A 27,346-nucleotide genomic window follows, 5' to 3' on the forward strand; every position below is an offset into this window, starting at 1 on the left:
CGGTCCACCGCTCAGTTACTCCGCCCCCACCGCGCGCCGCACAGTCTGAACACAGAAACCAGGCTCAGCTCCCACTGCGGGGCGCGGGTCCGCTCCCTCCCCTTTCCAACGAGACTTCCGCCGGCCGTAAAGCTCGGCGCCAACTGCTGCAAAGCGCCTTGCGACAGAGCCCGGGGCCGAACTACAGCCGGTAACCGCCCCCGCGTTAAACAGTAGGCTATCAGGAGCCGAGGAAGGCGGCCGCTCGCGTGTTTGATTTCCGCGCTCGGCCTGCGTTCCCCGGAGGTGGCTCGGAGCCGCCGCGGCCAGGAGGGGAGGGCCCGCGCCGGCGCCTCCCGGCCGCCATCATCCCGGCGTGCACCGCGGCGGCGGGCCGAGCCGGCCGCCATGTTGCGATAGTTTGTTGTTTTCTTCCTGAAGAGGAGCAGGCCGTAGGGCTAGCAACCCGCCGGCCGCGCAACCATCCACCCCCAGGCCTGGCCCGCTGCCCCCCGTGTCTCGTCCCCCGCCGTGCGTCTCCAGGCCCCGGCTGGCCCGGCGGCCCCCACAGCTGGCTTGGTGGGGCGAGGCTGAAGGCCGGGCCCAGCGAGCACTATGGCGGCCGCCCTGGGAGCGGGCGGAGGAACCGGCGCTGGAGGTAAGTGAGCGGCCCCGCGAGGGAGGCGGCGGCGGGGGGGCAGCGGGCCGCTCCTGGCCGTCTTTGTGCTCTCGTGTCCCTGCCTTCACGGCGGTGAGGGCTCAGGCTCACCGGAGGCGGCGGGCGGCCTGCGCGGGGGCGGGGTGACAGCGCCCGCCCCCGGGCCCTTTGCGGGAGGGTCGCGGCCCAGGAGGTGTTGTCCTGTTGGGCTCCGGGTGGTTGACAGCCCTGCATTAGACTCATCTACGTGAGGGGATGTGTTTGTGCGGAGTTTCGGAGAGCAAGGAGTCTGAAAAAAATAACCTCCCCGAGCTGGTCTCGTTTTCCATGAACTCCTTAGTGGTCTGATACCGACCCATTAGGGCTTCGTGATCAGCGTCCTAAGAGATAGAAACGGGGCCGAAAAGGGTCAGGTACTGATGCAGTTCCTCTGGGTAGTTTGTCTTGTTTTCCTAGCGTAGATGAGTTCGATAGGGGACCTGACTCAAAACAGATTTCAGGTCAAATCACTTTCTGGTTGAAATCACATTTTGTTGATTGAGGTTTTTTTTTTTTTAACGTGAGAAAAACACTTGAAAGTGACTTTTACGATAGTTCGAAAACTTTGATAAAGGAGACTCTTAACTGGTAAAGTATGAACAACAGCAGTGTTTGGGCTTGGTTCTCATTATTGAAACCATCCTACTGCGTGTTCTTTAGGAATGCTTATTTATGAGTACATTGCAATAATCCTGTCTAGGTCTAAGTATTTTGGTCTAAGTATTGAAGCGCTCATATGGTGCACTGGAAAAACCCACAGACACTAAATGCAAGAAATGTCGCTTCTGGCAGTATGATTTGGTGTATGCCATTTTTCTGTCACGTGATTTTTTTCCTGAGGCTTTCTAGTTAAATTTTGAAAATACTTGGCTTACCTTCCTTACTTGGTTACTTTCTGGGGTTCAAAATCATGGTTCTGTATCATTTTCAAAGTGTAGTCTGGGAACTCCTGGGTCAGAAGTGTTTCCGTTAATAGTACTAGTGTCACTTGCATGTTTCGCTCTTTCACTGGAGCATAGTGGAGTTTTCCAAAGGCTGCGTGACACGTGAAGGCATCGTTGTACAGGTGGCCAATGGAATGTGTGCTTGCATAGCGTTTTGAGTTTCTCATTTTTAATTTCAAAAATAAGCAAATGTCAGTGAGTGTAATTCACATAAACAAAAGCTTTTTGGTGTCTTCAATACATTTGAGTCCAGAAAGTTTTTGAGAATGGCTATTTTAGAGGATTAAGTAGGTTTTGTCCTTGATGATTTGGAGTTTTTTCTTCCATTTTGTCACAGGTGCCTGGTTTCCCATTGCTTTTAGACTAAAGGCAAACTCCTTACCAAGACTTGTGAGTTCTGCGTGACTCGGTCCCCCAGCCTCCCCAAGCTCTTGGGTCAGCCTGCTTCCCTCCAGGAGGACCGCCCCTGCCCTCCCTCTGCCTCTTCATCCCCCAGGCCTCAGGCTCCTTGGGAGGCTTTCCTTGAGCGTTCTTTCTTCTGTCTCAGATATGTCCATCTCGTGCTTGTGTGCCTCCCTCACCTAAATTCTGTGGCACCCTTCTTTCTTCAGAGCATTTATCTGAGTCTGTGATTTTATTTGGTTATTTATTTACTTTTTTAAAATCTCCCTTCCCCAGGAGCCTGTAAGCCCCTTGAGGACAGGAATGCTGCCTGTTTTACCTGCCGTTTATTCCAAGTTCCTGGCATGTAGTGTATGTTCAACAAACACTTGACAAATTAGTGATTAAAGAATAAAGTATTTTCTTCATGAATCCCTTTGCACCCTTTTCTGTGCACATGTAAGTTGCACATTTACAGCTGTGTGGCTTTTTATGGTATGAATGGAATCCCGTAGTGCGCCCCAGTTTGCTTTGTTCACTTAGTAGTAGGTCTTGATGATCTCTCCTGTGTTAGTAGGTGAGAGTTACATGGATCCACCATTTATTGATTAACCATTTTTGTATTGATGGACATTTCAGTTATATGTCCTTTTCCACTGCTGTGGAAAATTCTGCACTAAACGTCTACAGGCACATCTTGGTGTGCTTAAGCAAATATTTCTGGAGGATTGATAACTCTAGAAGTGGAAATACGGTGTTGTAGGCTACATATATTAAAAACTTTTTGTGTGTGTGTGTTTTTTTGTTTTTCAGCCTTGCCTCTCGGCACGTGGGATCTTAGTTCCCCGATTAGGGATTGAACTGATCAGGGATTGAACCCGGGTCCACACCAGTGAAAGCCCGGAATCCTAACCACTAGGCCACCAGGGAACTACCGCTCCCACCCAATTTTTTTTTTTTATTGAGGTGTAGTTGATTTACAAAGTTGTGTTAGTTTCAAGTGTACAGCAGAGTGATTCGTTTATATATAATTACACATATATATATTTTCTTTTTCAGATTTTTTTTTTTTGTCATTTGTTTTCATAAATTTTTTTCGTAATGGTGTCTCCATGCCAAGAGTTCCTCTGTGCTTTTAATACCTTATGCTTCTGTACTTTTTTATGTTTAGCTTTTATTGCATATGGAATTTTATTTTGGGTGTGGTGTGAATTTGGGGCTTCTAACAGTTCTAATATGATTTATTGAATTCTCTATCTTTTCCAACTTTAGAACATATTAAATTCTCATTCATAGTTTTAAAAGATTACTGCTCCATGGTGTGTGTCTATATATATTATAGCATGTTTTTCAGAAATTTCAATGAGCTCTGCATTTAAAAAAAAGATAAACTTCAGAATCATCACATTCTATAAAGAATTCTGCTGAAATTCTTACTGGGATTGCATTGAGTTTATTAATATAACTTTGGGATGATGGTTACTTTTACAATATGGGTTCTTTCATTCGGCAACAAGAATGTCTTGCTGTCAAGCTCTTTTTTGCCCGTCAGTTATCTACCACATTTCTGAGTACCTGCTCTGTGCTGGGCACTGATCTAAGAGGTTGGGATACATAAATATTGGAATAGAAGAGATTGCAGGTACGAAGAAAATTTTACTTAAGTTCCATAGGAGAAGGGATCTCTGTCTTCTATGGAACTTAACCTTAGTAAAATTTTCTTTATATAGTTTTCATACATTTCTTGTTAGTTTTATTCCTAGATATCTTGTATTTGTTGTTGTTGTGGATGGTATAGTTTTTCATCCTATTATATTCTGAAATTTGTTGCTGATCTACTATAGAAAAACTTTTTTTTTTGGTTATTGTGTATAACTGGCTTATTGGAATCTTTTTTTAAGAGTTTGGTGCTTTAGATTTTCTAGTCAGACTGTCATATCTGCAGTCTCTTCTATTTCAGTATTTATGTCTCATTTCTTTTTCTTGTACTTCTCGTTCTAGAACCATTCCTTGTCAAGTCCTCCAATATAATGTTGGGTAGTAGGGGTGATGACAGGCATCTTTGTCTTGTCATCCTGTCATGAGTTTAATGAGCGTTCTTTTAATGTTTTACCAGTGAGTATAGTGTTTGCTGTAGTTTTCTGGTAGTTACTGTTTGTTTAGCTCAGAAAGTTTATTTTTTGAGTTGGGGTTTTAATTTTATCAAAGCCTTTTCTGCATCATTGAGGTGATCATGAGGCCCCTTCTTTAATGTCTTACTGTGATGTATTGATAGATTTCCAATGCTGAATCAATCATGCAATCTTGTGTTCAGAACCTTCTGGTTCTGTAAGTCCTTTTCATTGTTCTGTTCCTTTTCATTTTAGGGTTTATCTGTGATCATAAGAGAGATAGGCTTATAGTTTTGTATTTGTGTGTGCACATGGTGCTATCCTGTTTTTTGTAAGATAGGCTGACTTCCTAGAATGAGTTGTGAGATTTTCTGGACATTGTAAAAATCTTTTTATTAAATGTCAGAAGAGCTGTTGTCTGCAAAGCCATTTGGATCTGTTGCCTGTTTATTTTTCAGTTTCTTCTGATATTATTGGTCTATTTAGCTTTTTTAAATCCATGGGTCAATTTTGATAAATTTTTCTGGGAAAATTATTCTTTATGTTTATATTTTCAAATGAACAAATATGGAGTTACAGGCTTCAGTTTCCTAAGAGTGGGTGTGTTGAAGGTAGGTAAATTTTTGAGACCCATGCATGTCTGAGTAAATTCTTACTTTATTTTCATGCTTGATTGATGATTTGGTAGGGTCTCGAACTCTAGATTTGACTTAGATTCATTTTCCTTAGATTTTTGGTAGTACTGCTGTGTTGTTTTCTGGCTTCCAGTTCTGCTCTTGAGAAGTCTGATGACATTCTGATTCCCTGTCATTTGTATGTGACCCTTTTTCTCTTCCTGGAAGGTTTTAACAGTTCCTCCTTATTGTTATAAGATTCATTAGCATAGGTCTTTTTCTATTTCTTGTGCTGCGTTTGGTGGATACCTTAGTCTGGAAATACGCATCCTTCAGTTCTGGGAAATTTTCTCATGGTACTGTTTTTCTCCTTTCAATTCCTCTGTTCTCACTTTCTGAAATTCTTATTGTTGGATTTTGCTACTTCATTTGTATACAAAAGATAAGCATGATGAGACAGTTCATTAAGATTCTTTTGGAAGGATAGATATTTTGGTAGTTCATAGAGTCACATAAAGGAGTTGGACAACTAAGACTGCAGAACAACGGAAGTCAGGGCGGTGTGGGCCTTGGGCGGGCTTGCAGCTGCTGATGGGGCTTCTCCAGCTAGGCTCTGTGGCTGCCACTTCCTCGTCACTTACTCTTATAGACACAGGGATTTGGTTCCTGTTTGGCCAGGTGCTGTTCACCTTTAGCTGATTTAGCTACAGCAAAATGTGGGTCCACTGTTCTGGATCTTTTGATATTTTTATTTTTTTGGAAGAAGCTGTAACTCTGGTACTTATATATAATTATATTTTTAAAATATTGGCAACCAAGTTGATTAAAAAAAGACAACATAATTCAAAGAGAGTGTGTGTCTTCTAGGCCAGCAGATTGCATCCTGTGCTTTAGAGTGATTCTGCCTTCATGATTTTGTAGGTTCCATGAATTAGTGGTCTTCCTACCTAAACATTCAGGAAGTTATGGTTACCCTTTAATATTTTTACATAGGAAATCAGGGTTTGTTACTGCAGTTGCTTCCTGAATAAGTTCAAGAGCGTTGTACTTCGTGTTTGGTAGACCAGAGTTTAAATCTGATTTTGCTGTTAACTAACTTTGATTAGTCTTACTTTTCACATCTGTAAAAGGAGAATTTGGGGATGGATTAAATGAGAAAACAAATATAAAAATGCTAGCTTGTTGAAGTAAAATGAAACCTCTCTTCAGCTCTTCAGTAGTGCTAGGCTTATTTGAGCTTTGTCAGTCTTGTTTTGGTTAGGACAGAGGCCATGCCTTGCATTCCAAGTATGAAGGGTTTTAACACAGGAATTAGAGGCTTGTACAATCCTTGGAAAGGCTGGGGGTGTGATGGTCAGGAAAACTTAGTCTGGTTATCTGATACTGATGGTTGGGAGCTTGCCCGGAAGCCCTTGTAACTGAAGACTATTGCGGAGGCTCCAGTGGACTGTCTCAAGTCTGCAGTACTGGAGGTGTTGACTTCTGATGGTATCGAGTCTCAAGAAGCTCCCACTGACCATCACAGCACTACAAGCCCGGATGCCACACATGGTTTTCAAGAGCACATTCTGACCTCTAAGAACCTCCTATCTGCAGTGTGTGTGTCCGTCCGTCATCTGTCCTGCGTCTGCCTCATCAGAGTAACTGATGATAATTGTGACTCAGAGCTCCTGTGACTGCCTTACCTTGCATACTCCAACTCAGAACCACACAGGGAAGGAGGCTCTGGGAAGTCTACTCCTCCCATTCTCTGCACCATTGCATAGAGCGGTGGGGACCACAGTCTCAGCAGAGCTGTTACTTCTGTCTGTGGAAGGAAAGACAGATGGGTAGAAGGAAATTGTCCCTTTCTTTGACATTTCTTCCCTTACACTTCACCAATTTAGCAACTAATCTTTAGCAATTGAGAAGGTTTCACTTTTTAAAAAGAAGGTGTGGATTCTTGGGAAAAGAAATGGGGTGTCATTTTCTCTAGATTCTAAGTCATGATGGGAACATTCAGTTGGCTGAGCTCTGACTTCTTGTCCTCTCCCAGCCTGCCCGGGCCAGTAGAGAACTCAAGGGTCTAGCTTTTATGGCTTCCGTAATTGGGAGGCAGAGCCCTGCTCTGTCTTCCTTCAGGACTCATACTGTGATTAATTTCCAACACAGGAAGAGGAAATTCAGTTGTAAGACCCGCAAAACAAATTGTCAGTGTGCACTGCACTTCATAAGCGAAATACAAAGTTCACTTTAGGGAAACCTCTCCAGGGTCCCATGAAAGTAAGAGAGTTTTAGAACAAGACTACAAATAATTTTTCAAGTACATGTTGTAGGGGTACTTTCTGAAAATTTTGCTTGGTTACTCAAAATTTGGTAGTTATACTATAGGGCAAAGATGCTCACTTTGAATGTTCTTAAATATTAGTCCAATTCCTTCCTCTAGTTGCTGTTTAAATAAAGGGTCTGGATTTCCTCACTTATAAAATATGGAATTTTGACTCAGTTAGTGATTCAGAATATGAGCATGTATACATGAGAATGGTGTTGAGGCAAAAGAAAGAAGGTTAGAACCTTTGGACTAGAGCAAAGATTGGCAAACTTCGTAAAGGGCCAAATGGTAAATATTTTAGGCTCTGCAGATCACAGGGCTTCTCTTGCAATCCTCTGCTGTGCCTTGTAGCTTGAAAGACCTATAGAGAATATGTAACTGAATTAGCATACAGTGTTCCAATAAAAGCTTATTTACATAAGTCAGGCAGTAGCCAAATTTGGACAAAAAGAGGTGGCAGACCCTACGTGGCCTGTGGCCTGTAGTTTGCTGACCCTTGGACTAGACAGTTGCTAGAATCCTGTTCCAAGCTAATATTCTATAAAATTTCTAATCTAAGCTCCAGGTTCCTGGAAAGGATGAGGAAATAAGAATGATAAGTAAAAGAGTTGTGTTCGTTATAGATATCTAATTGCTGTGTAATTGAAGATTGTAAAAATTCCAGTAGCTGTTTTTAAGTCTTGCAGATGAGGAAAGTTGATTCCCTTAATAACATAGCATGTCTGGTATAATGTTTAGCCTTAGAAGGAGAGTTTCTAGGTAAAGGCCTTGACCACTCTTGTCCTGCCGAGTTAATCTTCCCCTTGGTCTTCAGGGATGCGCTGTTCTTCCTTTAAAACTCTGGATTAGTGTGGACATGTTTTGTTCTCTTGGTTCTGCTCAGTATGACAGATATAAACTAGAACTTTAAAAAAAAAAGGATTTGTTTATATTCTAAAGGGAGAACAGAAGGGAAGTGATGCAGAAAATGTAAGAAGAATAAAAATAGGCGTACAGAGTTCTTGTCTTAGTTTGTTTCTTAGGATTTTGAGTTAGAGTTCTTTTCATATCCATTTTTACATTCCATTTTCCAGGTGGAAAGAAAGTATGTTTTTGTTTTCTGCTTTATCAGGTGTGGTTTTTCCTTTGCTTAATGTGGTTTTGTCCAAGCACAAGGTTACCCACATTTACAACCTTTTGTGTCTCCTTTTGGGAATTCTAGTTATTTTCCGCTTCCTTTAGGTATTTAGTTTCTCTCGGCAGTGTTTCATAGTTCTTAATTTATAGGTCTTTCACAAATTTTATTATGAGTATCCCTAGTATGTATTTCATATTTTTAAGCTAGTGCAAGGATTTTTTAAATTTCCAACTGCTCATTCCTTGTATGTAGAAAAACTTGATTTTTTAAATATTGTTCTTACATTCTGTGACCTTATTTCATTCACTGAATAGTTTCAGTACCTTTTTTTCATAGATTCCATATGATTTTCTCCATAGTTGATCATGTTTGCTGTGAATGATGACAGTTTTACTTCTTCCTTTTCTATCTGAATTCCTTTTATTTCTTTTTCTTGTCTGGTTGCACTAGGTAGAACTTCCATTACAGTGCCGAATTGCAGTGTAATGGAAGCCCAATCCCAGTCTTGTTCCTGATTCCAGCTGAAAGCACCGAATCTTTGCCTTTACCTGTGATGTTTGCTATAGGTTTTTCTTACAGATGCCCTTTGATCAGGTTAGGGAAATACCATTCTATACTTAAATTTGATGAGAGTTTGTATAAGGAATGTGGATATTGGGTTTTTTAAAAAAATAAATTTATTTATGTATTTATGTATGTATTTATTTTTGGCTGCGTTGGGTCTTTGTTGCTGCACACGGGCTTTCTCTGGTTGTGGTGTGCGGGCTTCTCATTGCGGTGGCTTCTCTTGTTGTAGAGCGCAGGCTCTAGGCGCGCAGGCTTCAGTAATTGTGACACGTGGTCTCTAGAGTGCAGGCTCAGTAGTTGTGGCGCACAGGCTTAGTTGCTCTGTGGCATGTGGGATTTTCCCGGACCAGGTCTTGAACCCGTGTCCCCTGCATTGGCAGACGGATTCTTAACCACTGTGCCACCAGGGAAATCCCAGATACTGGGTTTTGATTAATGCTTTTTCTCCTTATATTGAGATGATAATTGGGTTTTCTACTTTTAGTTTGTTATTATGACACATTACGTTGATTTTTAAAAAGTATTGATTTTTGGATGTTAAACGAACCGTTCATTCCTGGGATAAACCCATGTGGTCATGATGTGTATTATCCTTTTAATGTATTATTGAGTCCTATATGCTAATTTTTTAAAAATAATCTTTGCATGTATGGTCATGAGGAATAATGGTCAAATTTTTTTTTTTAATATCTTTGTTTAGTTTTATAGTGGCCTCAGGAATGAATTTGAAAGTGTTTTACTAGTCTGTTTCATGTATCTCTGCTGTAATCTTTATTTTATGGACACAGTTTTCTCTTTTAAATACTTATTTTTTATTTGTTTATTTTTGCTGCACCAGCTCTTAGTTGTGGCATGCGGGCCTCTTTTTTTTTTAATAAATAAATTGGTTGATTGATTGATTGATTGCTGTGTTGGGTCTTCGTTGCTGTGCGCGGGCTTTCTCTGGCTGCAGTGAGTGCGGCCTACTCTTCATTGCGGCCCGTGGGCTTCTCATTGCGGGTCTCCTCATTGCGGTGGCTTCTCTTGGTGCGGAGCATGGGCTCTAGGTGCAGGGGCTTCAGTAGTTGCGGCACGCGGGCTCAGTAGTTGTGGCTCGTGGGCTCATTAGTTGTGGTGCGCAGGCTTAGTTGCTCTGTGGATGGAATGTGGGATCTTTCTGGACCAGATCTTGAACCCATGTCCCCTGCATTGGCAGGCAGATTCTTTTTTTTTTTTTTTTGTGGTATGCGGGCCTCTCACTGTTGTGGCCTCTCCCGTTGCGGAGCACAGGCTCCGGCCATGGCTCACAGGCCCAGCCACTCCGTGGCATGTGGGATCTTCCTGGACCGGGGCATGAACCCGTGTCCCCTGCATCAGCAGGCGGACTCTCAACCACTGCGCCACCAGGGAAGCCCGGGCAGGTGGATTCTTAACCACCGTGCCACCAGGGAAGTCCACATGCGGGCTTCTTAGTTGCCACACTCGGACTTTTTAGTTGTGGCATGTGGACTCTTAGGTGTGGCATGCATGTGGGATCTGGTCCCCAGACCAGGGATCAAACCCAGGCTTCCTGCATTGGGAGCATGAAGTCTTACCCACTGGATCACAGGGAAGTCCCTCTGCTCTAATCTTTATCATTTACTTCCTTTTGCTATCTTTTGGTTTAATTTCCTTTTCTTTCTCCAGTTCCTCAAGATTTAAATTAAGGTTGTTGATTTGAGATTTTTCTTCTTTGTTAATGTAGGCAATTATAGCCATAAATTTTCCTCCAAGTACTGCTTTTGCTGCATCCCATAAACTTTGGTATGTTGTATTTTTGTGTTCATTTTTCTCAAAGTACATTCTTATTTCCCTGTTTCTTATCTCTTCTTTGACCTATGGGTTGATGAAGTGTACTGGTTAATTTCCATGTATTTGTGAATATTTCAGTTTTCCTTCTTCTGTTTGTTTCTAGTTTTATTATACAGTTGACCCTTGAACAATATAGGGGTCAACTGCAACCCTCTATGCAGTTGAAAATCCACGCATAACTTTGCAACTGGCTTTCCATAGCCATGGTTCTGCATCTGTGGATTCAACCAATCACGGATTGTGTAGTACTGTAGTACATATTTATTGGCAAAAAATACACACATAAGTGAAACCTATGCAGTTCAATCCGGTGTTGTTCAAGGGTCAACCATTCTTTAGTCAGGTTTGTATGCTTTGTATGATTTTGACCTTTTGAAACTATTAATTAAGAATTGTTTTATGGCCTAACATATATCCCAGAGAATGTTCCGTGTACACCTGAGAAGAATGTATATTCTGCTGCTGAGTTGAGTGTCCTGTTAGGTCTAATATCCAGTATAATTTCATCTTTTTAAAGAAACGATAGTACTGTACCATTTATTTTTAAAACGAGCTTTGCAAAGTCTTAAATTTCTATTTAACTTCCAAATACTCTCATCTTGATTATGTCTGCAGAGACCATGTTTCTAAATAAGGTCACATTCACAGGTGGGGGAATGGGGAGGTAGGACTTAAATGTGTCATTTTGGGGCACACAGTTCAATCAACTACAGAGTCAGTTAGCAACAGATTTCTTCTGTTTTTGTTTAGCTGTGAATGTCTTTTTTTCACCTTTATTTTGATAGTTTTGCTGGATATAGAATTCTTTGAGCACTTGGTGTATGCCTCTGACCTCCATTGTTTCTGATGAGAATTAGCTGTTAATTTTATCGCATTTGTTAAGTGATGAGTTGTTTTTCTCTTGCTGCTGCTGAGGTTTTCTCTTTGTCTCTGAAACATTTTGACTATGATGTGTGTATTTGTAGATCTCTGTGTTTATTTTATTTTGAGTTTGTTGAACTTTTTGATTCGAGAAGTTTTCAGCTATTACTTCTTCAGATATTTCTCCCTGCTTCTATTTCTCTTTTTCTCCTATTACACATATATTTGTGTGCTTAATGGTATCTCACGTTTCTTTGAAGTTATGTTCATTTTTCTTCATTTTTTTCTTTCTGTTCTTTGGATTGGATAATCTCTGTTGATCTGTTTTCAAGTTTACCAGTTCTTTCTTTTTTGCCAGTTCAAATCTGTTGTTGAGCCCCTCTAGTGAATTTTTCATTTTAGTTATTTTTCAATTATAGAATTTCTTTTTGCTTCTTTTTTATAGTTACTGTTTATTCATACTGTTTATTTGGTGCAACATTGTCATCATACCTTCCTTTAGTTCTTTAATCATGGTTTCATTTAGTTATTTGAGCATACTTATAATGGCCAATTTGTCTGTTAAAGCTGACGTTCGTGGCGTGTGGGATCTTAGTTCCCTGACCAGGGATCAGACCCATGCCCCCTGCATTGGAAGTGCAGATTCTTGACCACTGGACTGCCTGGGAAGTCCCTCACAGGCAGTTTCTGTTGCCTGCCTTTTTTCTGATGGGTTGTGGGTTGTACTTTCCTGCTTCTTTGCATGTCTTGTAATTTCTTGTTGGAAATCATTTTAAATAATATATTGTGTCATGTCTGAGTGCTGGTCTCCCACTTCTCCACCCTGGCCCTGTTTTTACTTGCTTGCTTACCTTTTTGGTGACCAGCTAGGTTTTAAGTGAAGTCTGTTCCCACCCCACACCCCACTCTGGGCAGTGTGAAGCTTCTGATGTCACTCCTCAAGGGGGCCACAGCCTTGGGCATGCCCACAGGCACCCTGGGATGGTGGTGCTTTGGCTGGGCTCCTTCTGTCTTTTTCTCTGACCACACCTTCCACAGTGCCCTGGGCCATAATTTCCTTTACAGACTGACCAGTCAAATTCAGACTCCTTTGATTGGATAGTGTCTGAGGTCAGTGATTGAGATCTGTTCTAAGTAAGTGAGGGCACTGGCCCCTGTCTCCTCATTTCGCTGGTCCACTAGGCATCCTGCAGTTCAGTCCTTATCTCCAGTGACTCTTACCTTTTTAATAATCTACTCTCCAAAACCTTCACTGTTTCTGAGAGCGCCTTTTGCTTAGGACTTTTTCTGTACTCTGTTCATAACGAAGTTAGTTCCTCTTAGAGAGTTTTGGAGCTCTGTTGTTACAAGGTTTGCTTTGCCCCTTGGGCTCACTCTGAGCCCCAACTCTTGTGCTGTGGGTGGGGACAGTGATGTACTTGTCTCTTGGGTGACACCCTTGCTCTAGGAGCCCAGTGCCTGGGTGGCAGCAGGGTGGGGGGCGGGTGCTGGCAGTAGCCCTGGATCTGCTTGCTTACCTCTCGGTATGAAACCCCCACCCCGTGAGCTGGGGCAGGGGTGATCTGGGCGCCAGAGGCGTCTGTACCACACTTGGGGCCTGGGTGAAAGAAGGGAACCCCTGCCTCCTTCTCACGCCCGGGAGTTAGCCTCAGTGCCAGGCAGGTTGCGTAGGGGGAGGAATGCGGAGGTGTGTGTTCTTGGCTGCACTGGTCTAGAGGGGATGGAGTTGATGCCTCACTGAGCTGCGAGGGGGAGGAGTGAGTGGGTCCTGGTTCAAAACCCACAGAATCCTGTAGCCGTTCTTACCAAATTTGAGTAGATTTCTTGAATGAGTGTCTTCCATTTAATGTATGCATTTAGAATCAATTCCAGAGACATTAGTCATTTCATCAAAAATAATTTTCACCAGTTTCACAGAGAGTGGGTTCGTGGAGCTCCTCCTGATGTTATACTGGAAGCAGAATTCCCCAAGGATGCTAATTCTTTAATATCTCTCATTCTTCTTCTTTTTAAAGCACCTATTCTGTTTGGTAGTGTATGGTAGGAATTGATGTATTACCTTGCTAGAACTTTATTGGTTAATTTCTAGCCCCAGGCTGAAAAAATTCCTGGGGTTTTATGTTTATGTCATCTCGCTCCCCTAGGTAGGCTCTCTGGGGAGACATGATGCTGCTTCTCAAGCCTCTTTGCTTGCATGTGTTCTAAGATGAAAAACTTAAATTCCAGTTTTTTGATTTTCCTAATAATAAAAATAAATTTGAAAATGAGGTAGGAGATGTGGTGTATATGTGAAATATACACTCAGTGTGGGAAAAAATGTAAAATATCTTAATCTTTTCTGTATCGAGTACATGTTATAATGATGTTTTTGATACGCTAGGTTAAAATGTTGTTAACATTTAACCTGTTTAAATTTCGTCTTTATTTAAAAATTTTTTTAATTCTTTTTTTAAAAATTGAAGTATAGTTGATTTATAATATTATGTTAGTTTCAGGTGTACAGCAAAGTGACTCAGTTATTTTTTTTCAGGTTATATTCCATTATAGATTATTATAAGGTATTGAATATAATTCCCTGTGCTGTACAGTAGATCCTTTTTGCTTATGTATGGTAGTTTGTGTACTCTTAATTTGTCCCTCCCTCCCTCCGTCGCTGTCCCCTTTGGTAATCATAAGTTTGTTTTCTGTGTCTTTTTCTTTTCACTTTTTAAAATGTGAACAGTAGTAAAATTTAAAATTGTGTATGTAGCTTGTATTGTATTTCTATTGTTTGTTAATTCTCTACATTATCTCTACTGCCCTTAAATAGGGTCTTTGTTTTCCATGATTAATTTGGAAAAATGTAAAAATTTCAAAAAGTATTAGAAAAGTCTCTTTAATTTTTGCAAGGCGGCAATTTTCCCCTTTTATATAGTTGTAGTAAAAAATATGTACTCAAAAACCATTGTTTTATAAAGAAAACAGTTTTACTTAAATTTATGATTTTAAAAAACTATTCTGTCAGTTTTCATGCCTAATAGTGTTTAGTAAGTTGATTTTCTTTAGGTAGATATGTGCTTTAAAATTTTTTAGTTATTAAAAATGGCTAAAGCATTTATAATTGTTGTATATGAAATTTTAGTATTTTAAAATGTCGTGTCAGGAATCCTTAAATGAAACAAGTTGTTTCAGTATTTGAATGTGTGTCTGTTTTAATTTAGTAAGACTGACTTTCGTGGCCTCTCGCTCACAGATGATGACTTTGACCAGTTTGATAAGCCTGGTGCAGAGCGGTCCTGGAGGAGAAGAGCTGCAGACGAGGACTGGGACAGGTGCGGAAACCCCTGGTTACGTGCAGGATCCATGCTGATTTATCTCCTGTCGTTAGGCCACACAGAGATCTTTACTGAGCAGTGTGTTAGCTAGTGATGCTCTTTCCTGGGTAGGCTGGTCCTTACTGGGCTAAAGTAGGGCAGGGGTGAGCACTCCAGGTGGAAGGCTTTGTAGTGGGCTTCTACCCCAGGCCTGTGCTGTCTCAGGACTGCCAGCGGAGCACGGGGGGTCTTATCTCTCTGTTTTTATACAGTGATGGTATTGAGTTGGTGGGCACCCAGAGCTATTATTGGAGTAATTGTATGCCTGCAGCAACAATAGCAACAGAATTCCTCCACATCCTACATAATATTTGGCTAGACGTTAACATTTTTGCTATTTTAATTTGTGTAAAATGGTATCTCATAGTTTAAATTTGGATTTCTCTGATATCTAGTGAAGATGGAAATCTCTCTTTAGGAATACACACACACACACACACACACACGCACACACGCACACACTCTATTAAAAATGTCGACAGTTATGATAGATGTCAGTTCCATGGAGTGATTACTTCTGGGAAGGCGCTCTAGTAGGGGTTAGAGGGATGTGCACTGGAGAAGTGCACAGAGGCCTTCATTTGAGTTGGGAGTTCTCAAATGATGACTATTCGTTACATATTTCTTACTATCTTAAATACTGTGTTGAAAATGTGAACATTACCTTGGAGTTGCAGTCAGAAAGTTTGATAATGAAGGTCAATAGAGCTGAATAAGGAACAACAATGATATACTGCTGTGAAAAGAATACCTGGTTGCTGTTTGAAAACTGTGATGTCCCAGAAGTTTTACTGAAAAATCTACATTAAAAACTGTGTAATTCTTATAGTCTACATAAAGCTGATTACCCTCAATGACTCTTAATGTAGTCCATAAAAAAGTGAGAGCTTAGAGCAAAGTTTTCTATATAAGCAGTGGTCCTATTGGGAAGTACTGATCACTAGTTTTATTTAAAAGACTGTGATGGGGAGCTGAGTCAAATCTTGTGTATTTTCATAGTTTACTCATCATTTGGACCTTCTGTTCTGTTAGTCATTTGGTAGTATTTATGTCTTTTTCTTTTGGGTTGTTTGTCTTTTCCTTATTGATTTTAGGGATTCTTTATACTTTTTGAAATTTGTTTTTTTGCACTTAGAGATATCTCCTTCCAGTCTGTGGCATGTATTGTCTTAAACTTAATAGTCTTCAAGTAGGTTTTTATAAATAATATCATTATAATCTTTTCCTGTATGGTTTTTGTTTATTTTTTTAAATTAAAATATGAAAAATGTATTTGGAAATCATTTTCAGACTTATGGGAAAGTTGCAAGAAAAACCCAGGAATTCTTATAAGCCCTTCTTTCAGACTCACAGTTGCTTTTTGTCATATTCCTGTTATTCTCTCCCTCTTTACATGCTCACATACACACACATAGAACATTTTTCTTTCCTGCACCTTTTGACAGTAGTTTGCAGTAGTTTGTATCATGCCATTTTCTTCTGAATCTACAGTGGTTATCCAAGGTTTGTCAGTTGTCCCAGTAATGTGCTTTCTAGCCAAAAATGAGTTTCTTTTCCTCCTCTTTGTTCATCTGGAAGAATTCTGTCTTTAAAGACTTCTGTAAAGGCTTCTATAAAGGCTTTGTCTTTAACGACGTGACATTTTTGAAGAGGACACGCTGTTTATCTTGTAGCAGCCCTCAAGTGTGGTTTTGCTAGTGTCTCCTCAAGCCTAGATTCAGGTTGTGCATTTGGTAAGTAAGGTGCGCTCTTTGGTGACACTGTGGCCTTCCTGAGGCCACCTCTTCAGGAGACATGTGATGTCAGTCACGCTGCTTTCTGCCTTTTGTCCTCAAGAAATTCTTCCCTACCCTGTATTCTGTATGCTCTTATGAAAGTTTTAAAGTGTTTTTTGGTCTCCATCCCTCCCTCCCTCCCTCCCTCCCTCCCTCCCTCCCTCCTTCCCTCCTTCCTTTTCTTCCTTCGTTCTGTCCTTCCTCCTGAAATTGATTAATTTTTTTTTTTTTTTTTTACTTATTGAGAATTTCAAGTGTATATGAGAATAGTACAGTGCAGGCAATATACCATCCTTCAGCTTCAACAGTGTCAGTGGGAAGCACTCTTGTTTTATATGTGATCTCTGTAACCCTCCTCACATCACAGACATAATTTCATCTGAAAATATATCAGATTGTATTTCTCTAAAAAATGAAGGATTTATAAATATAGCCATAATAGTTATATCTAAAAAGAAGTCCCTTAATAGGAATGTCTTATTAATGTTCACATTTCCCTGACTGTCTCATGTGTATATAAGTATATTACAAATACACATACATATAATGTGGATATGTGTCCTTTTATAGTTTGACTTGGAGTCCAAATAAGATCCATATATCATAATTTATTGGTAGGTCTTTTAAGTATTGTTTCATCTGTAAGTTCTCTCCACAGTTTTTGTTAGTTCCCTGCAGTTTTTGTTGAAGAAACAAGGGGTTTATCTTGGAGAATTTCTACTTTTGGTGATTGCATCTCTTGGAGTGTTTTTAGTATGTTCCTTCATCTTGCATTTTCTGTAAATTCATAGTTAGATCTGGAGGTTGATCAGATTCAGGTTTGAATTTGGGCAGGAGTAGGGGCTCTGCAGTGTCTTAGTTGGTGGTATGTTCCTCCATCAGGAGCTTCACAATATCTTGTTAACTTTTTGTGGTGTAACCAGCCATTAGACGATCCAAGTGGTGATATTCTCATTCTGTCATTCCTTCTTTTTCTGTTAGTTGTGGTAATTCTGTAAACTACTTGGTTCCTCTGAGGTACGGAATAAGTGCTTGATTCTTTACTTTTATTTACCAGTTTTCAAAAGAATGGGTCAGTTCCTTAGCATCCTCCAGAGGTGAGTTCTATTTTTGAGTCATTTCAAATTCATAGATTTAAATACTGCATGTGTTTTTTTAATCCATTGTAGTTATTATTCTTATTAATGTTTGAATTGTCCCAGTATTTGTTCAGTGGGAATTTATTTTGGTTGTCATGACATTAGTTGGTCTTCTGCTATGAAGGAATTGGGTTTTGTTTGCAGTGAGACAGGGCTCTAGTTTTTCTTGTTCTTTCCAGTGTGACTAGCATTTGTCCCAGTGCCCTCTCTTCACTCATCTTCAGTGCATGTTTGCATATGAAGATTCTGTATCATATGTATTTCTTTATTTGATATTTTTAAAGCATAAAATAGCCTCTTCCATGTGCTGGATGGTAGAGGAGAAGTTTGAAAGTTTAGAAGAGTGAGTCAGAAAACATCAGTGTACGTCCCGGTAGGAAAGAGCATGTTGAGAAGGTCTCCACTGAAGGTCATTTGATGACGGGGATGTTTAGGGGCAGGGCTAAAGAAGCAGGTGTGACACTGGGGGAGCAGCCGCAGGCCTGCGGGGGAGGGCTGTCTGAGGGCCCAGCCAGGGCTGCGCTTGTGTGGGGTGGAACTGGAGCTGAGCAGGTGGGGGGGGGCAGTCTCTCCTCTCACTTTGTGACATTCCGTTGGGACCTCCCATGGCCGAGCCCACCCAGAAGAAAGACCGGGGGAACGGAGAGCCCGTGGGAGCCATTCCTGGAGACCCCATCCAGGGCCTGGAGCCGGCAGGGACCAGACGAGGGTGGCCTGGAGTAGGCAGGCACAGAGACGATGAGCTCACGTGCAGTCTTTGTTGTCACTTAGATTTCTCATTTTGAAAGGCTGCAGCCAGGTGACTGCCTGCAAAATACCTGTTTCCTGAAAAAGTCTTTTAGTATAATTCTGTTTGTTAGTAAAAATGTACTTGCTCCCTAAGAGATCGTTGTCCCTCATCTTTGATAAGAAATACCTGCCAAAGAGGTGGCTCTTCCTCCAGTAGTGTTTACTGGTGACATCTTGTGGGAGCTCTGCAGGCGAATGCAGGAAGCCTCCTCGTGCTTTTGGTACTCCTTTCGCTTCCGAACAGTTATCGTTATTGTCCACGAGCATAACTGCTCACCCCTTTGAAAGGACTCGATTTGGACCATTCAGTCCCATTGGTTCATTGTTGCTTTTGGTGACCCTTGGTGTAATTTTGGTAGCGTTTCGTAGTTTACAAGTTTCTTCCCTTTTGTGTACCTCTTTGTAAGGATCCAACTTTATGATAACAATAGAGAACTAACTACATTTAACTTCTGTGGGGTGTGTGCATAGTAGTTAGTATTTGGACTCTGGAGCCAGACTGTCTCAACTCATCTACTGGTTTCTGACTTGGAAGCAGGGTGACCTTGGGCCAGTTCTTTAACATCTTGGCGTCTTTGTTTTCACGTTGAAAAAAATGGAGAATGATGTAGGTGTCTGGTTGCTGGGGTTGTGTTATGTCAACAAAAGAGTGAGTATGTGTGAAACGCGTGGAGTGGTTCTTGGCATGTAGCACACTGAATGGGCGTTAGTGATTTCTTGAGCTATAATTTATGCATATTGTAGTCGCGTGCACTTAATCCTTCTGTCTCCCGTCTTGCTTTCTTATTTCATGCTATTATTGCCTTTGTTAGTCATGGAAACAACTGTTCTCCACCTCTGTACACTCCACTCATTTACAACTGGTAAAGTTTTCATTTATCTTCTTTTAAAAAATGCTTTTGTTTAGAAAAAATAGGTGGTAGTCCAAGACTGATTTCTTATTTCCATATATTTATCAGCAACAAATACTTTCTAGATTTTTGCTTATATGATTACCAGCACCTGTTCATATTATGGTTTTAAGAGTTCTCCTCAGTTAGTTTCCCTGGGGCAAATGGGATTACCTCCCCTTTTCAGTTATTTGGAGGGATGCTTCAGGGGGTGCTTGTCCTCAAAGGGGTGCTTGTATTTTTGGGGGGTTATCTGGAATCAGATTCTCAAATGCGCTTATTGTAAATATTGTGACTAGAAAGCACTTTTTCCTCGTCCATGGAAAATGATTGTAACGCTGAAGATACAAAAATTGTATCTGAAAGATGATTAGGTGATTTGTGGATTGAAAATGTTGGAAGAAGTTATACATTAGTCTCTAATAACTGTTTTACTTATACAGGTCCATGAAAGATTTTTTTCCATGAGCTAAGTTCTCATCCTGAGTCTGTCTCTGCTGTGTGACCTTGGGCAAATCATTTAACCTTGTCCTTATTTCCTTTATCTATAAAATGATGGTATACGATTTATGTAGGGTAACATAAAATAATGAAAGAGGTGTTCAGTGCATGAATGAAATGACTTGTTGAGTTGTTTCTGGTTCTAAAAAGTAGTATATAGAATTTCTGTTGTAACTTCCTACGTGCATTCCAGGATATTCTGGCATTCTGCACAGTAGCACACTAGAAGTAAACATGGGTTCTGGGTAAAATAGCACTCAAAACCTATAGAACTTACAGATATTTGTAACCAGAGCCCTTATTGAAAAAGTAGCAAATCATAGTAAGAACATTGGTGCAGTTAAATCTCCATTGGCATTTGTACCTAGAATCATAGCCTAATTGCGTTTCCTCCTTTCTAGTTGTTGGTCCTTAGTCATCTGCTTTTAAAAGATGTAATTTAGTGGTAGCCATCTTCATCAGTTAGAGAAACATACAGTGGGAAATGTCTTCAGGTTTTTCATCTGGTAAGGGTTTGTATTTTAATTATGAGAAAAACTCCTTCTGATTGCTTCAAAGCATAAACATGCTGACAAAAAATTGCAGCCAGCTGACATGACTCCCATGTTATAAAGATAATTCTCTTAGTTATGATTTACTTGAATGTCCTCATCAGCATTTATTTTTCATTTTTAAACTTCCTCAGTTTTCGCAGTTTGAGTGTTAAATGGTCTTTCAATGATTTTGGTTTTTAATTTTCCTAGTTAATGATGTTGAGCATCTATCTTTTCCTATTTCATCGTAGGTAAGAGAAAGCATAGATATTGTATTATAGTTTCTTCTTGCTCATTAATGAACAAGTCCAGAGAAATTAAGATCTCATATTGAGGTGGAAAAACTAAGATTAGAAGTCTAGTGAGAGCCGCTAGTTATAGCAAAGCTTCCCATACTTAAAGGACCAGATGTTCCCTATGTATTTGAAAATATGTTTTCATTATTAATAAAGGAAAATGTAGCAAACTTAATGTGAAAGTACCCAAACCCTAAAGTCCTGGATAAATTTCCCAGTGGTCTACAAACTTCGCAGTGTGTAATAGAAATAATACATTGTCATGTCTCTTTTTTCCACAGTGAACTTGAAGATGACTTACTTGGAGAAGATTTGCTCTCTGGCAAAAAGGTAAGAAATACAGGTCTTCCTGAAACTAAATGATAGTTATTTACTTGCATTTAAAATATAGGAATACATCTTATGCATGGGATGTGTTACTGGAAAGTTGGGTATAGATTAAAATTTTGTGAATCGAATTACTTTTTAAATGCACAAAGAGTTGAGTGTTTAATTTGTTAGTAAGTTCTTTGATAACTTAGAATTCAAGCCCTAAACCCTTTGAAGCAAGTACTTTAGCTCCTGCTACGACAAGGCACTCTAGCAGGCACTGAATCTCTGAAGGCGGCAGCAAAGCTGCCACTTGCCCAAAGGAAGCGGCAGCTCCTTCCTTAACATTCAGTGGTTAGTATTTGCATATTGGAGCTGGGATTTACTTTTTGGGAATATTCAGAGATAAGCATAAAAATAAACATAAATATGATACATTTTCAGATAAACAAGAATAAAAGTCTAAAACCTGATGTAGGTTTTTCTAAACTCTTGATCAAGTAAAAACTTGAAAGCAGTTATCGTTGATGTGTATATCTATTTATATATCGTGTGTATATGTATATACATAACTCTACATATATATATATATATATTTTTTTTTTTGGCTGCATTGGGTCTTCGTTGCTGCGCGTGGGCTTTCTCTAGTTGTGGCGAGCAGGGGCTGCTCTTCGTTGTGGTGCGCGGGCTTCTCATTGTGGTGGCTTCTCTTGTTGTGGAGCACAGGCCCTAGGTGCGCGGGCTTCAGTAGTCGTGGCGCACGAGCTTAGTTGCTCTGCAGCATGTGGGATCTTCCCGGACCAGGGCTCAAACCTGTGTCCCCTGCATCGGCAGGCGGACTCTCAACCACTGCACCACCAGGGAAGCCCCATTTTTTTTTTTTGTGGTAAGAAAAAATTACTTGTTTATAGGATACTGCCAAAGGACTCGTTCCTTTTTTTCTTTCATTAAGAGTTATAGTAAATATGATCATTATGCTTGCTGCTTCTATACTTATTTGACTGGGCATCTAAAAATTAGTTTGGGGTTTCCCTGGTGGCACAGTGGTTGGGAATTCGCCTGTCAATACAGGGGACACAGGTTCGAGCCCTGGTCTGGGAAGATCCCACGTGCTGCGGAGTGACTAAGTCCGCGCTCCACAACTGCTGAAGCCCACATGCCCTAGAGCCCGTGCTCCACAACAAGAGAAGCCACTGCGGTGGGAAGCCCGCGCACTGCAACGAAGAATAGCCCCTGCTCGCTGCAGCTAGAGAAACCTACGCACAGCAATGAAGACCCAACACAGCCATAAATAAATAAATTAATTAAAAATAAATAAATAAAAATTAGTCTGGGGTAGTTAGCCAGTATGCCATGTGTAGAATCTCGACTGGCAAATGGTTATATCAAACTGAGAAAACTTTCTGAATGGTAGATGTTTTAGTAACAAGGTTAGAAACAATCCAGCCAACGTAATTTTGCACTTTTGTAACAAGTCTTTTTTTGTGGAAGTAACATGCATTAATTAGATTTCTTACTTTAATTAGAATCAGTCGGATTTGTCAGATGAGGAGCTAAATGATGATCTTCTGCAGAGTGATAACGAAGACGAAGAAAATTTCAGGTACTCAACATTAGCTCATTAAAAATGTTCTTTATGTAACTAAATTTCTAGTGACTAATTTATAATTATAGTGAGATATAAATGATAATGTAGTACTGTATCTTTAACATGATTATATTGTAAACAGGATATTAATATAACTCTTTGATGTGGAAGCCATATATATTTTTCTATAAATAGATCAACTGTTTAAAATCAGTGTTGGTCTTGCATTTAATGACCTCTGAGAGCTCTGTTGAGTGCTGGTTATAAAAGTTCAGTACAGGGATATGCACCGCTCTTTTAAAGAATTCTTTTATTTGGACGGGGGGCAGTGGCCCCCCACTCTTAATACTGTTGGTCACAGTTTGATGTTACTGCTTTTGCTTTCATTTTAGACAGTTTTTATCTATACATATCTAGTAACTGAATTGCCATTTTGAAAACTCCTTTGGACTGTACTTCGCGTCTAGTTGACTATCTGAATATAGTTGTTTTCGTCTGTTTGGGCTGCCATAACAAAATTTCATAAAAGGGTAGCTTACAAAGAACAGAAACTTATTTCTCACGGTTCTGGGAGCCGGGAAGTCCTAGGTTGAGTTGCTGGCCTGGTTGGGTTCTAGTGAGGACCCCCAGCCCTCTCACTGTGTACTCACATGGTTGGAAGGTGTGAGGGAGCTCTCTCGGGTCCCTTTTATAAGGGCACTGATCGTATTCAGAGGTTCCACCCTCATGACCTAGGCATCTCCCAAAGGCTTCACCTCCAGACACCATCACATTGGGTTTTAGGATTCAACACATGAATTTGGAGGGGGCGGGGCACAAATACTCAGTGCATGGCAATAAAGAACATCTTTCTGTTGCCGACATAGTAACGCAATTAGAAGAGGAAGAGGCATTTAGTATACTCTGTTAGGTGGAACAATTTTTTCAGTTTTATGAGGAAACATTTATTGTGAAAATATAGAGACGCTTCTTGCTTATAAATGTAGTTGACAAATACATTCCATTCATTGTTGAGCTATAGATTTGTAATAGTTTTTCTAACATAATGGGTAACAAGTTTTAAATTAATTTATTTTGTCAGTTATTTGTTTCCCAGTTCCATTCCGTGACATCATCATTATATTTTGATCTTTTGAGTTAGTTAAATTGCCCTTGAAATAAACCTTGGGACTGTTTGTAGCCATATGTCTTCAAGTGTGTGTGGCATGCTCAGTCTCTTGTTAGGGTTGGGTGCCTAGGAAGTGCAAACTCAGATTTAGCTACCAAGCCTTGGTGTTCTAAGTGTTGTTATGCATTTTTAATTGTTTGACATTTACCTGTTGTGATTTAACAGGTGGAATGTGATTTCTTTTTTTGCAGTTTTAAAACTGCCCTCGTTTATTTTACTCAGAAATTAACTTTTTAAAAAAAATTTGTGGCTAGTATAAACTTTAGTTGAACATTGAAATGTATTTTCATGCAGATTTTTAATATTTTGATTTCTTAAATAGGAGTTTATAGTTTGCGTCATAGATTTAAAAAAGAAAACAAGTTGTTCTTAAAATTCCATCTGTGATTTTCTGTTTATAGAGTAATACTCCTAGTTTTACCTGGATGTTTTAGAAAATAGATACCACCCATTTCATTCTGGAAGTTAGAATGAAACATAGTCTATTTGCTTTCAGTCCTGGACTTTTGCCAGGTAGACCTGTTTCTCATGGTTGCTCTGATTCTCCTGGTCACATAAGCTGCAGCTGATGATAGAGGGGGCGCCTTATGCAGTAGGAGTCTGGTGCTGGCCCTGGCTCAGTGTAGTGCACTGAGCTCTGCGGTGTGCAGGAGGGTTTGTCGTGCTGGCTTAGTAGGGAGCACATTGAGTTTTGCTTGCAGTCGTTGTTGTCAGTGTGCATTGAGCAGCCACTGGAGTAACTTTTCACTGGTCTTTCTAACAGTTAACTTATGCAGTGATTTAGTTTTGAGCTTCACTCCAGTTGCCTGCCTTTCTTTGTATTTTTGTCCCCTCTAGTTCTCAGGGTGTCACAATTAGTCTGAATACCACATCTGGCATGGTCACATCGTTTGAACTGTCTGACAACACTAATGACCAGTCTGGAGAACAGGAATCCGAGTATGAACAAGGAGAGGATGAACTCGTTTATCACAAGTCTGATGGATCTGAACTGTATGCTCCTGAGTACCAGGAAGAAGGACAGTATGAAGGCCACGGTGCTGAGCTGGCAGAAGACCACATCGAGTACGCGGGGGAGCCGGAGGAGGAGCCGCTGTACAGCGATGAGGTGTTAGACATCGAGATCAACGAGCCTTTAGATGAGTTCACAGTGAGTCTTTCTCCTTTGTATGGCCGAAGAGAGCATGGCTGCCTGGGTACAGGTTTCTAGACTGATTTGAAATCTGTTTCCCTCCCCTGGGAGGGCGGGAAATTAGACCTTATTATCACTGTCTGCCAGTTTCTTTATCTGTGCTCTGACAAAGTTTGTGTTGACAGCTTGTTTGGCCGGAGGTAATGCTCCTTTGTCATCCTGGAAGGCTGCACAGAATCGTGACCTTGAGGAAGAAAACAGCTTTGTGTGGTGGAGATACACTGTCAATTGTTAGAAGTACTTAATGCAGGGCTTTTATCCAGGCTTTAGACAAGATCTGATAAAGTCCTTCTAAGGTGAAAAGATTATTGACCTGCTAAAGACATCTTTAAGGTGCTAATATTCCAGAGTGATTGATGTCCTGTTCATTCATCCTTTTTTGTAACTGAGAACTGTCTAAACATGAATAAAGAGATTGGAGGTTAGTTTAGGAAATGTCACCCATAATTTGTTATCTGTAATCAGGAAGCAAAGATTGCACTGATTTTTATTTCAGAAAGGTGGTTTTGGTTGGTAGTTTTTTTTTTTAGGTTGAACTGTCAAGAAAGAAAAAGGTATTAGTGAAAGATTGCTCATCTGTCTTCATGATTTATCATTAAAAAAGATTTGTTTTTGAAATAAGCATTAAAAGAAATTTATGTTGGAAGGGCATGACCTCCATAGGTGCAGTAGAATCTTAGGGTTTTCAGGGTGCTGGTCTCCCCCAAGGTGCAGTGTGAGTGGGGTTGCTGGAATGGGGTGGAGGCATGCAGCATTAGGGCTAGAGTTCTGCCTTTATCTCTTAATGTTTCTATTCAGAGTAGGTAATTTTTCATTTGATAAAAAATTTGTGTGTGTGTAGTTTTGAAAGACACTAATCGTTTACGTGGAGCCTTAGAATATTTAGTTCCAAACACAGTTGCGTTTACATATCGCAGTGTTATTTTTAAGATTTATTCTTTTTGAATGCTTTCTCTTTAGTAGATATAGTAATGAAAAAATATTTCTAGGTTTGGTAAACAGAATCCTGTAAAAGGCATCATGGGTCCTTGTTTTTTCGATAACTCTGTAATGGTTTCTTCTGGTAATAAATCCTTCAGTAGTGTGGACAGGTGCTCTCTGGTTTACTGGTGTGTCCATATACTATGTTAAAGTGAGACACTGTAAATTAAAATGATTCTTAAAAATTAAGCCAAGGTCTTTAAAAAATGTGCCCCGTTATTCCCTGGTTAGAGCGTTTTAGTATTTCTACTGCTCATGCCTAAAATAAGATGGTCAATCAGTCACATCCCTTGTAAATTCAAAAGCTCAACAGATCTTTACCAGTGTCCAAGCAGTGGGGACGTAAGTATTGCTGAAATATGCAGCATAAAGCGTGGCCCCTGCCTTCTGTGAACTTAGACTTTAGTGGAACAAATCACAGCGTGGAAAGTGCTTGATAGCACTTATACATGGTCACATAAGAGGTATCTCTCACTTTGCTGTTCTTGCAGAGTTTGTTGTAAAGAGAATTTTTAGTAAGTGAGGACTTTCCCTCTCTTATTTTCCAAACTTGAGGTTACATTTAGGCCCCTTGTTGTATAAAATCCAACTTAACTATCCAGCATCTTGTGCCTAAGATTCACGTATTGAAAAGACAAAAATGCAAATTCATTATACTCACAGTACTTCTCTGCATTAAAATAAATTTTTTCAGAATTAAAAAAATCTTAAAGTAAATAAATTTACTTAACTGAACGTGTCCAAATATTTTCACAGAGAGTTGTAAAGTTTAAAGGTACAAGGCGAAGTTAAATGTCTGTCTGTGAGCAGTGTCAGCTCACCTCAGTATATCCGGCTTTACAGCCACACTCATTCTTTCCTTTCTTTCCGGTTTCTTTAAGATTATTGGTTTCTTTATAGACATCACAGTGGTAGAATCTGGCACTGCCTCTTCTTTGCATGGGAAGAGAAAAATGGACTTAAGCTGTGAAATACTTTTCTCCAGCTCTGCAGTGCGGGCCTCTTACTGTCTTAGGCTGTCACTGGTGCACAGATTAATTAATTATTCATTATTAGAGTAACGAACATATGAGTAGATTGCAGTCCTGTGTATCCCAGTGGTATTTTAGTTTATTAAATGGTTTATTTAACTGTGGTTCATGTCCTACTTAGGACTTGTTAACTCATACTCTAAAGCTAGAATTAACTCTGTACTCATCACGAGTATGTTCTGTCTATTTGAGCTCACACGTAACGTCACAGGGAGGAATTTTGTGTATAACTGGGAGTGGAATCATAAAATCGCAGAATTTTACAATTGGAAGGGACAATCTTACATATGAAGAAACTGCATTTTCCCATAAAAAGTTGGTAGTAAATTGTGGTGTTCTTTCCTTTCATACTCAAAAAAATTTTTTTTGAATTTTGCTGTCCTAATCTT

The 27,346-nt window shown here is 40.1% G+C and overlaps 1 protein-coding gene across 8 annotated transcripts in view; it reads left to right on the forward strand.

The window, feature by feature from the left end:
* Positions 1–451: 451 nt before the first annotated feature.
* The window catches only part of RBM33 (RNA binding motif protein 33), a 117,018-nt gene continuing 90,123 nt past the window's right edge, over positions 452–27,346 (forward strand). For all 8 annotated transcript variants that reach the window (XM_067747569.1, XM_067747570.1, XM_067747573.1 and 5 more), the window contains exons 1-5: positions 452–637; positions 14,645–14,723; positions 20,970–21,018; positions 22,524–22,600; positions 24,591–24,903. In XM_067747569.1, coding sequence (XP_067603670.1) covers positions 595–637; positions 14,645–14,723; positions 20,970–21,018; positions 22,524–22,600; positions 24,591–24,903 — 561 coding nt within the window. In that variant the 5' untranslated portion in view covers positions 452–594. The remainder of the gene's footprint in view (positions 638–14,644; positions 14,724–20,969; positions 21,019–22,523; positions 22,601–24,590; positions 24,904–27,346) is intronic.

The sequence above is a fragment of the Pseudorca crassidens genome, chromosome 8 (assembly GCF_039906515.1).
Source record: "Pseudorca crassidens isolate mPseCra1 chromosome 8, mPseCra1.hap1, whole genome shotgun sequence".
Classification (NCBI taxonomy): Eukaryota; Metazoa; Chordata; class Mammalia; order Artiodactyla; family Delphinidae; genus Pseudorca; species Pseudorca crassidens.